This window comes from Triplophysa dalaica, chromosome 14 (genome assembly GCF_015846415.1).
Source record: "Triplophysa dalaica isolate WHDGS20190420 chromosome 14, ASM1584641v1, whole genome shotgun sequence".
Taxonomy (NCBI): Eukaryota; Metazoa; Chordata; class Actinopteri; order Cypriniformes; family Nemacheilidae; genus Triplophysa; species Triplophysa dalaica.
Genome location: NC_079555.1, coordinates 4,453,227 through 4,468,561, shown reverse-complemented (window position 1 = coordinate 4,468,561; position 15,335 = coordinate 4,453,227). Strand labels below are relative to the sequence as shown.

At 38.2% G+C, this 15,335-nt stretch overlaps 2 protein-coding genes across 5 annotated transcripts in view; both read right to left on the bottom strand.

The window, feature by feature from the left end:
- Positions 1 to 4,464: 4,464 nt before the first annotated feature.
- On the bottom strand, positions 4,465 to 12,124 carry ttc38 (tetratricopeptide repeat domain 38). Its single transcript, XM_056766805.1, has 14 exons — positions 12,003 to 12,124; positions 11,363 to 11,440; positions 11,203 to 11,284; positions 10,009 to 10,180; positions 9,521 to 9,694; positions 9,355 to 9,430; positions 9,001 to 9,120; positions 8,615 to 8,674; positions 7,606 to 7,644; positions 7,417 to 7,498; positions 6,682 to 6,847; positions 5,541 to 5,700; positions 5,284 to 5,357; positions 4,465 to 4,932 (listed from the first exon to the last, which is right to left on the bottom strand). The coding sequence occupies exons 1-14, from the start codon at positions 12,030 to 12,032 to the stop codon at positions 4,845 to 4,847; spliced, it is 1,401 nt and encodes a 466-aa protein (XP_056622783.1). The 5' UTR covers positions 12,033 to 12,124; the 3' UTR covers positions 4,465 to 4,844.
- Positions 12,125 to 12,511: 387 nt separating this feature from the next.
- mical3a (microtubule associated monooxygenase, calponin and LIM domain containing 3a) overlaps positions 12,512 to 15,335 on the bottom strand; it is a 55,314-nt gene continuing 52,490 nt past the window's right edge. For all 4 annotated transcript variants that reach the window (XM_056765898.1, XM_056765899.1, XM_056765901.1 and 1 more), the window contains 2 exons: positions 14,442 to 14,515; positions 12,512 to 14,271 (listed from right to left, as the gene is read on the bottom strand). In XM_056765898.1, the coding sequence (XP_056621876.1) occupies positions 14,087 to 14,271; positions 14,442 to 14,515 (259 nt within the window). In that variant the 3' untranslated portion in view covers positions 12,512 to 14,086. The remainder of the gene's footprint in view (positions 14,272 to 14,441; positions 14,516 to 15,335) is intronic.

Here is a 15,335-nt window from a genome sequence, read left to right as displayed (position 1 = left end):
TCATGTACTTACTACCGTTACGTGATTAATGGAGATATCGAAAGTGAAAGAACCAGGAGAATTTTCCTGAATGACTCTGCGTAATGCTATTGCTGTTCTCTATTTTACTTGTTTTATCAAAAAAAGAAATGTTGAGCAATAGTATCCACTGATACCAAAAAAGGGAAAATATGTCATTTGCATTTGACAAGACAAGAGATAATAACGGTGATGTTTTCATCGTTTTATTAGGGATAAGAGTAGGAATAAATGTGTACATTATAAACTGTATGGCTTTGAAAGTTTTGTGTTTGTGGTGGTGCTAGTACAAAAATAAAAACTGTATTTGCAAACAGTACATTTATTAACAATAAATTTGAATTAACAGTTACATTTCAAGGTAAGAATGAAACTACAATGAGTACTGTACGTCTTAAGAGAAACAAATGTTAATTTTGTAATGAAGCATTACAATGATGCCGCCTTCGAATTGAGAAGCAGCTCTTGTCTGGTCTGTGCTTAAAATGTAAAGATACAATTCACCTAAAATTAGTGCAAGTATTACAATTATTAACTCTTTTGACAATCAAAATACTTCTAATGCAAGGTTTTTATGTTTTTAAACAACTTTCTGCCATCCCATCCCCTCTCCATTTCCTCCACAACATAACCCCGCCCTCCACGAGCTAAAAAATCTCACTCCAAGCTGAACTTAAAATTTGGCAGCCCTGTACATTTTGCAACAAAGTGCCATGAAAGATGAATTCAGAGCATTTATTCATCCTTCCGTTCTGTCCTGTCACTGTGCCTGCACTTGTAATGATGATGATGATGATGGCCTGTGCATCTAATGACCTCTTATAATCACATCAGTAACAGCTCAGTTAAATTAAACAGATCTCATTCACCTAAAATATCAGTGATCCAAAGTTTGCATTGCAACAGTTGACAAAGAAGCCATACCAAAACAATTTTGAATTGTTTGCTGGCGTCCCGAGACGCTAAATGATGTAGGGGTGCCATTTGTGTGACGTCCAAAGCAGCTGCTTGGCTCAAATGCTAAATGTGCGCTCCAATTCACATCACAACACCTGTTTAAATACTGATAAGATACTCCAACAAAACAGAATTCACTGGTTTACACCAACTGCTTGGCAGACCTAAATATTACGTTAACATTGCGTTTATTAATTTAGCAAGGCTTATACAAAATAATCTGAAAATGAGGAAACACCACAAGAAATGTGTCATAAGAACCAACAATAAATGAAGTACAAAATGCAAAGTTTAGAGTAAATATTATGAGCCCTGTTCCCTTGGCAAATGTCTTCAGTGATTGCAGGATAAACACTCTTTAAACAGGTCAATGTGGTCGAAAAGCTATTATTATAAACAAAAACGGAAAAGAAATGGAGAGATGCTTGATAGCTTGGCAATATATATGCAATTAAAAATATACTTTAATTTTACAGTTTTCAAACACATTGTTTGCTGTAAAATGAATGGGATGTGACTCATAATACCAGCTGTTAAGACTATGACACCGGCATCTGATTGAGAAAAAATGACATAACTTCATTTTACGTTGACCTTTTCAGGGGACAGTATGTGTTTCAAGTTTTATTTGTCAACACTTAAGCGTACTAGTAAAGAGCGATATTTTTATTTGATTTAACAGTTTAAGCCATCATTAATTTTCTGAATGCTAATGTTTTAGTTGTTTTCCAGTTACACGGTTGACCCCTGATAACAAGATATCAGTTTGGGAAATGAAAATGCACGATTTAAAGTTGCAATGTTGATAAAAGTTTTATGTATTCATGTCGCCCACCAGCGTCTGCAAACAAACAGGCGTTCAGACGGTACTGAAAACTGTACATTATCTGAAATAACCTTGACCTATACAGTGCTACATTTCTTGCCTACAAAACAACAGGGAATACAACAGCCTTAGATTGGCAGAAAACATGTAACCAGCTGAAGGGGAACTGACATGAGCCATAGACTCATTTAAAAACTTACTATGCAGGCAAGTGAGAGGGTCCTGTAAGTCTGAGTGGGTTTTCAAATACTGCCGATTGGTGACGGCAAATTATGTGTTAACATGAGCGAAGGACAGATCAATTAAAGATAATAATTTTCAACAGAAAAAAAAAAAAACGATCCCATTTTAAAATACATACGTGTAGCCTTTGCGACCCTATTATAAGACATATTCTTTCTAAATGTGTAGCAGTTGACAAGAAACAATCCATTTTTTTTTTACAATTATGCAAATGTGCTGTACATCTCAAGAAAAATGTGCAACAACGCCATGTATTTTTATATCTCTACTGTATTCTTTTACCTCTATAATGTACCAATGCTGTATTTCCCATCCATACTGTATTTTTGTTATGCCTTAACTGTCTGTTCTGAAAATGCATTTTCTTTGCAACAAACTGTGAGAAAAGTTATAAAATTAAACACATGACATTTATTGCACGTGTTCTTACTAATGGCGGCATTGATATGGTTGTTGGATAAGGATGACAAAAAATGATAGTGAACTGCTCCCTTCTCAGAAGTGCTGAGACAAAACAAGCAGCTCCTCGCAATGCAGTCTATGACACAACTGAAGTTAAAACATTACTGCCCCCTGCTGCTCACGACACAAGTGCTCCATCATCCATCACTGTTTCACATCATGTGTGGCTTTGGTGTCCAGACCCCAAACTACCTGGAAGCCAACAATTCCATTTATAACATATACCTGACTGAAAGCAATTGCTATTGATTTCTGTGTCGAATTGATGTCTTTCCAAATGTTGTTAGATTACAAATGAATGTTCTGGGTTCAAAACAAAAACTCCATCATCATCTGTGGCATGCTGTACCACAAACTCATTCCAACATGTGCCTCAGTTTTGGAAAAACAAACATGAACCCCCTGGTATTCTTATGGTTTTCATCACACACACGCACCATTTTAAACCAAGAGCTTGTTACCATTTAAAACATAACACAATTATTTTCTGTAGTGTGTTTTAGGCCTTATTCAAGAAGGATGTAAAGGTGTTCTGTTGGTTCCAGTCTGATCGATAATATCCCACCAACAGAACTCACCACAACCGGTTAAAATCAACAAAGACCATTATTGTATCAGTTAAAGCTGCCGTAACACACGTGGTTTCTGCCAATTTCATATAAATCTTGAGTTCCTGGAGTGTAGTATTGCATACTTCGTTTCTTTGAAGAGTATTTCGTTTGATCATATTTATAAAAGATACAGATGTACGATTATTTCCGAAATCATACGGCGCGTGTGGGGGGGAGGGGTAGGCTGAACTAAAGCACGTGCGCGCCCATTGTCATCTTTTAGCGCTGGGACAGCTCCATATATCAGTTTCAAACGATCTCCAAATGCAGCGTTATATCCACTGTTTATATAACATTCGTCACCCAAATGCAGTGAACAAACAAACACCTGAACTTTGCGAACGTATGCTCTCTCACTCTCTCCTGCACACAAGTGAAAGTGACGTCTGACGTCTTTTTTCCAAAACTTGTATGATCGCTGGGGGAGTGTATAGAGTACAGAAATACTACGTAATACGCAGAACTCGTTTTGAAATACTACGTAATACGCAGAACTCGTTTTTTGACAAGTCGATCATGTTAAGCATGAGAAGACAGCACGTTTAATGTTTGTAAAGAAGTCAGAATGCATGAAACACCGTTGCACGGCCGCTTAAAATAAATACAATTCCCATTATAACCATTATTGTCATACGAATTTCAGTTATGTTTTTTTATTATCGCTGAGATAAGCCTGAAAAGATGCTGTAGCAATTGCAATTTATCGTTATCATGTGATGGTCTGCTGATTTGTTTTAAACAGGCTTGGTAAATTGGAAAATTATTAGCAAACAATTTAATAAGAGAGTTTTTACAGGTAAACAAGGTCATCTCCACAGATAAAACCTAAATTACACAATCCTCATGACACAATAAGATGAATTGGTTTGTCCTTCTGAACCCACAAATTTACATCTAAGGATTGTGATCTGCTTAAAAAAAACCCTGTGTATTGTTATCCTGTGCGTGCTGCATTTCCAGTCATGAATATTTCATAGTGTGGGTATGAAACTGAAATTACAACCCTCTGCATGCAGACTCCTTTTCTGTTTGATCCTCAGATTGCAGGCGTTGCGGTGTCACAGGTTCTCATTTCCGAGATTCAGAAAGAGATCCGTTCAGTGTGGTAGAGCAAGCAGACATTCATCTCCACCATTCATTCTACAAACACCTGAAGCGCTCCCCATACCGACCCACATACACCAGCGATGTTTTTATCCTGCACCTTTCCTATCACATATTTCCAAAAGACTCATTTCACCTGCCTTCAGCCAGTTCTCCTTCTGTTTCAGTTTACATTTTGCTCCGTTGTTCAAACAAAAAAATGTTGTTAAGCCTGCGGGATCTAAGTTATTTCTTCATTACGAATTCAGAAGTCTGGAGGCATATTTATTAGCTCATTTTTAATGCACACAGCGTTGAATAATCATGTTCATTTGTTGCGAGTCGAGAGAATATGTAAAAACTGGATGTGCTTTTCTGTGATAATGTGTAGTGCAAAATATCCATACAAAGCATCTCTTGCACATTTCATTTAAGTCTTGGAAGTAGTGTCTCAACTAACAGAAGCCATTTGCTGCTGAAGGGAACGTATTGCAAAGATTTATATCTGTGCAAAATCTCCGGCTGTATTCAGGGACCGTCTCTCTGATCTCAAGTCAGCAGTTAAATTGGTTAAGAAAGGGGCCTGTAATTGAAAAGATAGAAAGCAGGCGTTGTTAAATAACTAAGGAATAGGGGCTCTGTATTTAAACGTGTAAGGCGTGAGCTCTCTGGATCAGACGGTCTGTAAGCGGCGAGTTTGGCCGCACTGCGTCTCTCTCAATCAGCATGCATCTAGGGACGGAAACACACAACACCTGCTTCCTCAGTAAGTGTCCAAGAAATCCCTACAGGATACAATAGCTCTCGAAACGAGGCCTTTCAAAAATTCAGTGAGATACATGTTCCAGATTAATGACAGAAAACACGTAAAGTAGTTTTGGCTGTTGCATAAAGATGAGTCGTGTTATTTCTGCTAGCGTCAGGAGAAGGAATTGATGAACATAATGACAAATAAAGTTATAATATAACATTTTCGAATTGGTTTAGAGCAGTTATTTAGCCAAGAATTCTCCCTTAAATTGCTGCATAAAATCAAAAAAGACAATGTACTGTGAATCAAAAAGAGGGCTACACAACTCATACCTCGCAAATCTTTGATGGTGTTTGTCTCCTGACTTCATGGCAGCATGAATGAGGAGTTGATTAAAAATATCCCTCTGCAAAAGAATGAAGCGGAGTCTGTTATTTCTTCCTGCTCAGGAACTGATGCAGTGCTTCACTTGGTAGAGCTGCGTTACAAGTGCAAAAGTTGATATACAAGGAACACAGATACCGTAAAAGGCACTGTACATCTGTCAGACCCTTGAATGTAAATGTAATGAGGTTCTCTGGAGACTGACCTGTGCGTCACTGCCCCCTATCTCCACAAAACGGTATCTGATGGGTTTGAGCAACTGGACAACCTGGCTGTAGTTCCCTTGGTCAAACTCCTGTAGAGCCTGACACATGGGCAGACCCACACGCTGGGCGATATGGAGCTGATGGTTATCTGCTGGCTCTCTGAAAGAAATATCAAAACAATCTTTTTAACTCATTTCACAAATTTTGTTTCAAAACTAGGAATTTCTTGCATTTTTAAATCTTACAATTTTGCAGGAACGTATTAATCTCTGTATTGCATACAATTAATAATTTTTCCTTTTTTTCATGCAAAGCTGCTTTGAAACAATAAAACATTATAAAAAAGCTCTATATGGACGGTTTCATGGAACCCACACGCTGGTGTCAAGTTAACTTCTGGTCTGTGTCTGGTCATAATATAACAATTTAGTTTAGATTTAATTTATATTAATATATGTAAACATTTTAATGTATATTAATTGTATTCAATTAAAACTACTCAACAGTTATTGATTCGTTGCTGAGAAAGTTAAGTTTGTGCCGCATAACGTTTATGTTAAAGCCGCTGAAGCCGTCTATAAATAAACTTGAATTGAAAACTCTTCAAAATCTATAAAAAGCAAGACAATCTGAAATCAAAGCAGACAACAGCTTAATGGTTTGTCGGAAGGAAACTGTTTTTAGCTGACAGCAAGTTCAGCTCAAGGTTTGTGTGTGAAATTGTTGCTAAAAGCATAGAGTAACCCAGAGGGTAATGTAAAATACTCTTGTCACTGAGAAAATACTGCAAGGGTGAAAAAGCGGCGCCCTGAGGATTTTTCTCCACCATGTTATATCATAAAAAATGGCACATGGACAAGAAATGCATCTTTGTGCTTGGTACTGCTTTAGATGCACTTCATTCCCTCTGTACAACCTTTTATCACACAAGTGTTAAGGCTGCAATTGCAATTTCAATAAATATGCATGCGGCGGCGAAGTCTGAAGATGGCTAGTTTCCCCCCGAACAGGGAAATTTCCAAGAAATCTCATCCAGAGCCACGTTCCGCACTGCATTGACACGGCCTCCACAAACTCCCGCCCTTGAGCAGACCCCGTGCTGTAATCTCCCGGGTGTGTTACATAATGCGTACGACTTACTTAGCTAGTTCCTGCAGACTCTCCAGCAGGCGTTGAGTGATGCTCGTGTCCTTGCTGCCCAGGGAAACCATGAGGAAGTGCAGATCATTGAAAAGCAACGTGTGGTCTTCTGTATGAGGCTCGGTGACCTGGAGCAACTCTCGGTAGCGGTCTTTCGTGCTCACACCTGGGGTGGAAACACAGGGAAATGGGTTATTTGGGTAATGGACTTAGAAGATAACATCATTGTGCAGTTTGGCAAATGTGTCGGATCTATCTCCACACCTTGTCTGAGCTGCTGAGGCAGTGAATAGAATCATGTTATTTTTACATTAAACTGGATGGGTTCGCTTTAATAACAACCCCGGATAGGTTGAGATTTTTCACTCATTCTCTTCTCTGTGTAAGGCACTTTTTGTGTGGTCTCTCCATTGACATCCTATACCTGCCAAAATCGAATTCGAGACTCTTGTTTCTGGTTACCAAATGATGTACAGGTCATCTTGTCTTTTGTAATCTTAAACCAGATTTGTCCTCTGTAAACAGAAGACACTTCTTTTCAAAGTTTTGGAGGCATTGTGATATGCAATTATATTGATAAGAGCAGATTTACTTTATATTTCAATATGGAGCAAATAGCGCACTTTTCACCGTATGCATTGATTAAACTGTCCAATGCAAATGTGTTTAGAATGCACTGCTTGTTTTAATAGATGACTCAAGAGGAATCTTTTTTGAGACTGAATGATATCCCACCCTCCAGCTCTAGTCTGTAGAGCAGAGAACAAGCATCCACGGTGTCCAGCATGGCTCCAGATTTCACACCGCGCTGAGAAACCTGGAACAGAGGTAGCAAATATCAGATCTTTATTATCATTCATTTAATATTCTGGTAACGCATTGGATCCTGTAGGGTTGGTGTTGTGAGCACGACAGCACACTAACCTGCTCATCAAAAATCTTTAAAGCTGCTTCATACTCCCCCTGTGTAGAAAATATAAAATATACAAAATATAAAGAACAGTGTGAACAAATTATTTAATTTAGTAAATGAGCATTTCATTTTTTTACCATGTGGCTGTCGATTATGGCCTGAAGTATACACACTGACTGGACTAACAATAAATAGAATTCCTTTCATCTAAAAATGACGCGTCATGTTTTATAGATGGTTTCATTGGACACACTTTTTCTTTGTTTGGTTGGTTATAATATAACAATTTATTTTCTGTTTAAATTATATTAAAGGGGTCATGTGTCATAAGTTGCCCATGCATGTATTAGATACGTAAAATTGCAAAAATTTAAGTGTCGGAACAAAAGATGCGTTCTATCTTAAAACGAATGCTCACCCAGACCTGTCTGAAACGCCTCGTGTAACCACACCCCCACAAATCTACATCAGTTCGTGGTATGAGTTGACTCAGACCGCCCAAATGTATACACAGTACTGTCAGTACAATTGCTTTGGAACCTGATGTTCCAAATATGGTAAGAGGCGTTACATTTCCGTCACATGCTTGCAGTATTCGACCAATCACTACGCACTGGTTAACTGGCCAATCAAAGCACACCTCGCATTTCAGAGTGATGAGTTTTATTAAAAATCTGTGCGTTTCAGAGAGGCGGGGCAAAGAGGAGATACAAATATCCACCATATGTGGAAAATACAGCGTTTTCAAACATTAAATCGTGTTTAGACATTGCATTACATCTTAAGCAAAAATTTACATTAGTTTTAACCGTGTCATATGACTCCTTTAACATTGTATTGTATATTAATTGTATAAAATTAAATTACTCAACAGTTATTATTATATACTTTGCAGAGGTCTGCCAGAAGTTAAGTTTGGGCCACATGATGTTTATGTTTATGTTGTTGAAACCGTCTACTGTATATGCAGTGTCATTGGATGTAATTTGTTTGCCTTCCAAGCGTTATTTGAATTTTTACCTTCTCAATGTGATAAAGTGCCCAGTGCCAGTAATTATGACACGCCAACATGTCACACACCTTCAGAAAGAAATAAAGTACAGTGAGTTTTCATATGAACATTACACAAAAGAATAAATGTACTTTTTCTGTTCCATTGAAGCGCACAAGATGCTCTCTAGATTCTCAAGTCATGTTGGGATAATCTGAATAATCTTTTTTGGACAAACACCTAGAGTCCATGCCAGCACATGCTAAATACCGAGACATGTTAAAATTAATTTTATTTTACAAATAAAACTTTTCACTTTACACGCTAATTTCATATTAGAAAATGTTTTATACGTCTGAGACTTGAGAACCACACTGTACGGTGTGTTGTATACTGAAATGTGTTTGAGGCTGACCATCCAGTCTTTCTCGGTAGAAGCCATGAACTTTAGCCCCTTGTCCACCTCTGCCTTCATCTCATGGACGTGAGCCACAGAATGAACACTCCAGCCATCCTGAGGGGTCAAAGCCAGAGCCTACACGCATACACCATAATAAGACATGGCGAATAAAATCAAACAGGATTAATGATATAAACACATTTATCTATAATAAGTTAAACTAAAAAAAGAGTCTTTTAATTATTTAGCAAAAATAAGCACTGCACAGTATATTACTGGATCACACCATTATCTCACCAGCAATGATCAAATGCATAATATACAAAACCTGAACTGCTGCTTTGTCATAAGACTAAAATCAAATAATACCTCTTTTGCCACTTTTAAAGCTTCGTCATAAAATTTGGTCTCAAGCAGCCCGAAGGAATACAACCCTTTAAGATAACTGCAGAAACAGAAAACCTCCATTCATAACCATCACATGGTAAAACACGCTTGTATGAGACAGATTGGCGTCAGAGTGTTCTGCACCTGCCTGTAAAACGGCATATGTGGCTTCCAGTGGGGTAGCACTCTGGCCACCGAGTCCCTCATCTGAATCTGTTCACCCAGGTAGAAGAATCCATCATGGGCAAATTTAAGTGCCAACATGTCTGTGGGGTGATCCACTAGAATATCCTCCCAAACCTCACAGGCCTTATGCAAGGCTCTGAAACACAATGTATAGTATAACTTCCATTTTAGCATAAGCAATTACAGTACAGCGAACCCATGACCTTGCTTGTGAGATCTTTGGTATGAAGGCTGCATTGTTCAGGAACTTTAAAAGAATCCGAATGGTCATATGATAGTCAGAAAGATTATTCCTCAAGGTTAAAGTAAAATAAATCCTAAAAGAACCAATTCAGCCCATGTTATTCTTAAAAAAAATGCTCAATTTGTTCACAGAACCATACACTGGTGTGAAACATTGGTTGCTCTTGTGTCCGTTTGGGGAATCACGTCTGTCCCGTGCAAACTCACCCTCTAGAGAAGAGCTCCACGGCCTTCACGTGGTTCCTCTCTCTGGGTGTGAGCTCTTGAGATTTTGCCAGCTCGAGGGTCATCTTCACAGCGTTGGCCAGTCTCTCATCCCGCAGGACGGAACTTCCTGTGCCCACCAATTCCAGTCCAGTAGAGATCACATGACCCATCACTGTGCCACAGTAAAAAGATTAATGAGAACCAAAAACTGCAATGGAAACAATCTAATTGTGCCGGGTTCATCGATGATAAAGTACAAACCAGCAATGCTTTCTCTGCAAATTCTATTAAAGTTGTAATTGTTATGCAGAACAGTGAGTCACCACCCAAAAGTAGCTCACAGGCGTGTACTGGCCAGCACAAAAGAATAAAACATGCTAATAATAAAATGCATTTATTTATGCATAGCATATTTAAAATGTATATGTGACCCTGGATCACAAATCCAGCCTTAAGTAGCACGGGAACATTTTTAGTAAAAGCCAAAAATACATTGTATTTTTTTCTTTTATGCCGAAAAATCATTAAAATATTAAGTAAAGATCATGTTCCATGAAGATATTTTGTAAATTTCCTACCCAACATATATAAAAATGTTATTTTTGTGAGTGGACGGCCTTACTACAGCGCCTCTGATGATCAACTTTAAAGGCGATTTTCTCAATGTTACGATTTTTTGGCACCCTTAGATTCCAGAGTGATAAACATCTGTATCTCCACCATATATTGTCCTATCCTTAACAACTCCTACATCAACAGAAAGCTTAAATATTCAGCTTTCAGATGATGCAAAATCAAAATTTCGAAAAATTGACCCATAAGACTGGTTTTGTTGTCCATATTATTAAAAACAAACTTAAAAGATGAATAATATCACTTTCTATATCTGCATGGACTACGACATATCTTCATCATCTTCAACAAAACTATGCAAATGTAAATATATCAGATTTCCTGCATCAGATTTAAACCTTGTTTAGGGCCAACCACTATGAGTTTTGTGCATTTAATTTTTGCATCGTTCATTTATTGTACAAAAGTATCAGATTTATGCGCCAGCCTATGTCAAAGTAATAATGTTCCATATTGTTGAGCCAATGCAACTTTTAAAAATGTATATGCAACATTTTTTACACCCACATAATGATGCAATGTTTTAATAGTGACTCAACTTTGAACAGTTTGATAACATACCAAAGTCAGGATCTGCAGCTTTGACAGCTGCAATACAACCTTCAATTCCTCCGACTGTTTCATCATTGCGCCAGGTCACATACTGATCACCAGGGAGATAAAACAGTTAGTTATTCACAATACTTCACCTTTGACTTACTCAACTATTAGTGTCAGTTACCTGTGAAAGTATAGCATCATATAGTTTACAGGCTTCATTACTGCTGGTGGACAGCGACAGACCCTCTGATATCCACGCCTGAAAAAATATGCAGGACAAAGATCGTGAGCACAAGAAAGCTCGCTCTTGCAGTGTTTTGTAATCCCGACGTGCATACTGGATTATACATTTCTACAAATCATACAAAATAACACTGTATTACACAGTTAACCATGGCATTTTAATAAAATGCTAAAGAATGCAACTTTTTGTTAACCAGGTGATATTAAACTTTGATCAACTGAAATGCTGACGAATCACTAAATTGCGTCGTTTTCACCGTATTTGTATGACAGTTTTGTTATCCCCATTTTGTTTATATATTTATTTATTAATACAGAACGGGATGTTACATAATGTGCTTGTGCCGCTACATATTGTTCAAAACGAAGTTTTATATCATTGTTTAGTTTCATGTAAGTTCGCTTTAATGACTAGAAACTCATGGTGATCAAGGTTCAGCCGAACTAACTTTAGAGGTGAAACTTCGGAGATCATTTACGGTTTCTAAACGTTCCAAGAAACGTGTAAAAGGTTGCTTATAACTTAAAGTGTTGTAATTATATGGCTGAAAGCGAATACATCAATATTAGTAACATACCTTGCAGTCACGGAAGGTAGCGGCACTCATTCTCGGTGGAAGTTATTTCCTCGGGCTGATGGTGGGCGTTTTGTTGACTTCATGAGGCGCAAACCGCCCGGCGTTTGACGTCATAATACCGCGAGACCCTCAATGTGTATATATTCTCGCGATACTTTGATTTTGTACGGTGATCAGTCTGCGCAGCGCTGCGTTAAGTGGAGCACACTAGTGAGTGCGCAGACTCGGGTTAAACAGTGACGTTGGGAAACGGGATTATTGCGCTGCACAATTTGTTAAAACAAAATAATAATTTACACACTTGTCTATGTGAAGAGACCGTACTATAGTACAGTATTTCAATAACTACATCAAAATTTACCAAAATAAATCGTGTAAAATGATACTAGGACCTTAAAATTTGGCACGTATAAAAATGAAGGCTCAGTTAACATTATTCATTTCAGTCATGTTAGATATTTTAGAAACCGTTAATAAAGGCACATAATAAAAATGAATGCCCCTTGTTTTGTAACAACTGCATTGTTTTATTGCCTCCGCACATCCAACACCCTATATGCAAATTAGCAACAAGAAGCATTTTCAAGAGCTGACAACATATTTCTTAAAAATTAGGATTCATTTACTTTACATATAATACATTTTCACACATGTTAATAAATACCATAAAATCTGTCAAACATTTTACAGTCTAAACAACTAGCGTTGACCATGTGTATGTTTTCATTCACAGTTATCTCTACTTACAAGGAGAAATAAACCAATAAAAGAACATAACCGTGCCCATCTATATACACATCTAATAGTCACTAAAATGAAATGTACAAAAAGGCAAACATACGTTCATATGCATCATCGATGTTTCCAGTTCCATGACACCAACTCAAAACTACATTACAAGAGTTATCACCCCCGCTGATAAAATGTCAGTTGCATGTGTGTGATGTAAAATCATCGTACAAACAAACACGATTATAAATTAACAACAAACTCTGCAAACATAAGTAAACTCTGCGGATGTGAAGAGCATTTGCGTGAAAAAGGCATGTTGCTCGAAAGCTGGAGGAAATGGAAGGATGCAAAACCAAACCATTCAAACGTGAAAATGGGCACCATGTACATGAACTATCCACATAAGCTGTGGGTGCCTTAAATGTTCTTGATACCCTGACCAACACAATGCATAATGCATTTGATTGTAATCAATGTGTAGTGTGAATATATTTTCCCATTAACAATTTACAGTGATGTAAATATATACTGTGTTATGTTACTTATAATATACTTATAGTATCAGATATTCATGAATTAAATGATTGTAAACTGTTTTTAGGATATAATGAAAGAGTCTATAAAGATTGAGCCTGAGCTCTTGCAAGCACTCATAACAATGTGTGTAACATGTTTTGCTCCCAGCTTACATCGGTATCTCTAATATCAGCTGGGAAATAACATTCTACCCTTGTCAATGCTACAAACACAAGATTCTGCTGAAGTCTGAAAAAGTCCATCAGCTGCTTATTCTGTGATCCGAAACTTATAAACACTTCATCTGTCAGTTGCGTGAAAGTCGCTGATGGTCATAACGTGTTGTGTTGAAAGGGAGTGTGATTGGAGGGGAGAACAGCTTCTCCATTAGCCGTCTCTCAGTAAGTAGGTAGAAAAGCTCTCTCTTCACTCAAAGTGTAACAGTTGAATGACCAGACATTCGCCGAAATGCAAGACTGGCTTTTGTTTTCATTTTACGTCATTAGTCTCAGACATCCTCAACATCAGCAGGATTGATTTGTCCCTTTCGACCAAAAGCATTGGATCAAAACAAATAAACTCCAACTGATGTATTCTCCCATTCCAAAGGAAGAGATCGTTTTGATGAATGCTATGGTCTGCCAAGAGACGAAACGCTGGTCAGCCCCGAGTCGTGCCAGGAGAACATCGTAAACATCGTTGAATGTGCTCATGAGTGGATTTGTAAACGTAGCTGATATGGCCCAATAAAACGAGGGGAGAGGCGAAACGGATTCGTTCTGCCAACATTACTGAAATTGGGAACGGTTGGCAATAAAAGAAATTGCTCTGTTATGTTAAGCCCAGTTGAGGTTGAATCCCTTGGAGAGCATCACTGACTCCAGATCTTTATCCTCTTCCTTCTCTTGGAGTCTCTGCTCCTCCAGTAGGGCCACCAGAGAATCTCTTTGCTCTACTACTTCCAGCATTTCATTCAAAATCCGCTTTTCTTCTGCCAGCTCCTCCTCGGCCTTCAGATGGTCTGCAGAGAACGAAAGAGACAGTGAGTTTCAGAAACAAGTACATCAAGAATGACACAGAGATCACTACCCCAAGGTACACGACTTTTTGGAAAACTTGACTCTGGTCAACTATTAAACTATATATACACACACGTGACCAGGGTCTGTTTGAAGAAAACAAGCAAAGTACCCTCTACTGCCATGCGCTCTCGCAGTTCCTGTTGAAGTCGGCTCTGTCTGTCCTCCAACTCCAGCTCACGAGCACTATAGAGCACATAAAGAAAGTCGACTTGAAGGGAAGGAGTGAACAAATGACGGTTATACTGTAGAGTTTGTTTGAGGTACTTTGAACATCAAAGAATGTTTCGAGACAGAAATCTTTGATGCCCCACGTAGACATCAAGGTACCATCCGAAACAAGGTATTACAACACCTAGTTTTTGCTTGAGGCTTCCGCACAATCTCTAATCTAATGGTGCTTTTCCACTGCATGGTACAGTCAGGTTTAATACGACTCGGCTCAGTTCATTTTACTTCGGCTCACTTCGCTTTTCCACAGCAGTTTATTAGCACTTCAAAGTGGGTGGGGATTATAAACGTATCGTCATTGTTGCATTGCTCTACTGTTGTAGTGAATGCAACAAACACACGCACAACACTTGAGTAATGGAGCACATCGATGGCGGATGGCGGCAAAACAAGATACCGCTAAAATACCAGAGAGTTTGGGAAATCTTAAATAAAAGAGCAGATAACGAACATTTGGTTTACTCGACAGCGCACAAGGGTATTCTAAAGTAGCATTTAACATTGCGTTAAGGGTCTCAATCTCTATTTTACTGTCATAAAGCATAAAACTAAATGCCAATATAATGTATCAAAATGCGTATTCATGTGTTGCAAATCCAATGACGCTGGTAATGATTCTCTCTGGCCAACCAGTGATCTGTACAGTATGCTTGGAACCTCAACCGAGGTGGTACTGAAAAAAGTATCAGGTACTAGGTACTTTACCAAGTGGAAAATCTCCCAAAAGTGAGCTGTACCACACCATACCGTGCAGTACTATGCAGTGGAAAAGTGC

Excerpts from the sequence above, each read along its gene's own strand:
- ttc38 (XM_056766805.1), bottom strand. The coding sequence starts at position 12,032 with ATGAGTGCCGCTACCTTCCGTGACTGCAAG. Across the intron at positions 7,499-7,605 it reads TAAAGATTTTTGATGAGCAG|GTTTCTCAGCGCGGTGTGAA; the intron begins GTTAGTGTGCTG and ends CCTCTGTTCCAG. Across the intron at positions 5,358-5,540 it reads TAGGGGGCAGTGACGCACAG|AGGGATATTTTTAATCAACT; the intron begins GTCAGTCTCCAG and ends ATTCTTTTGCAG.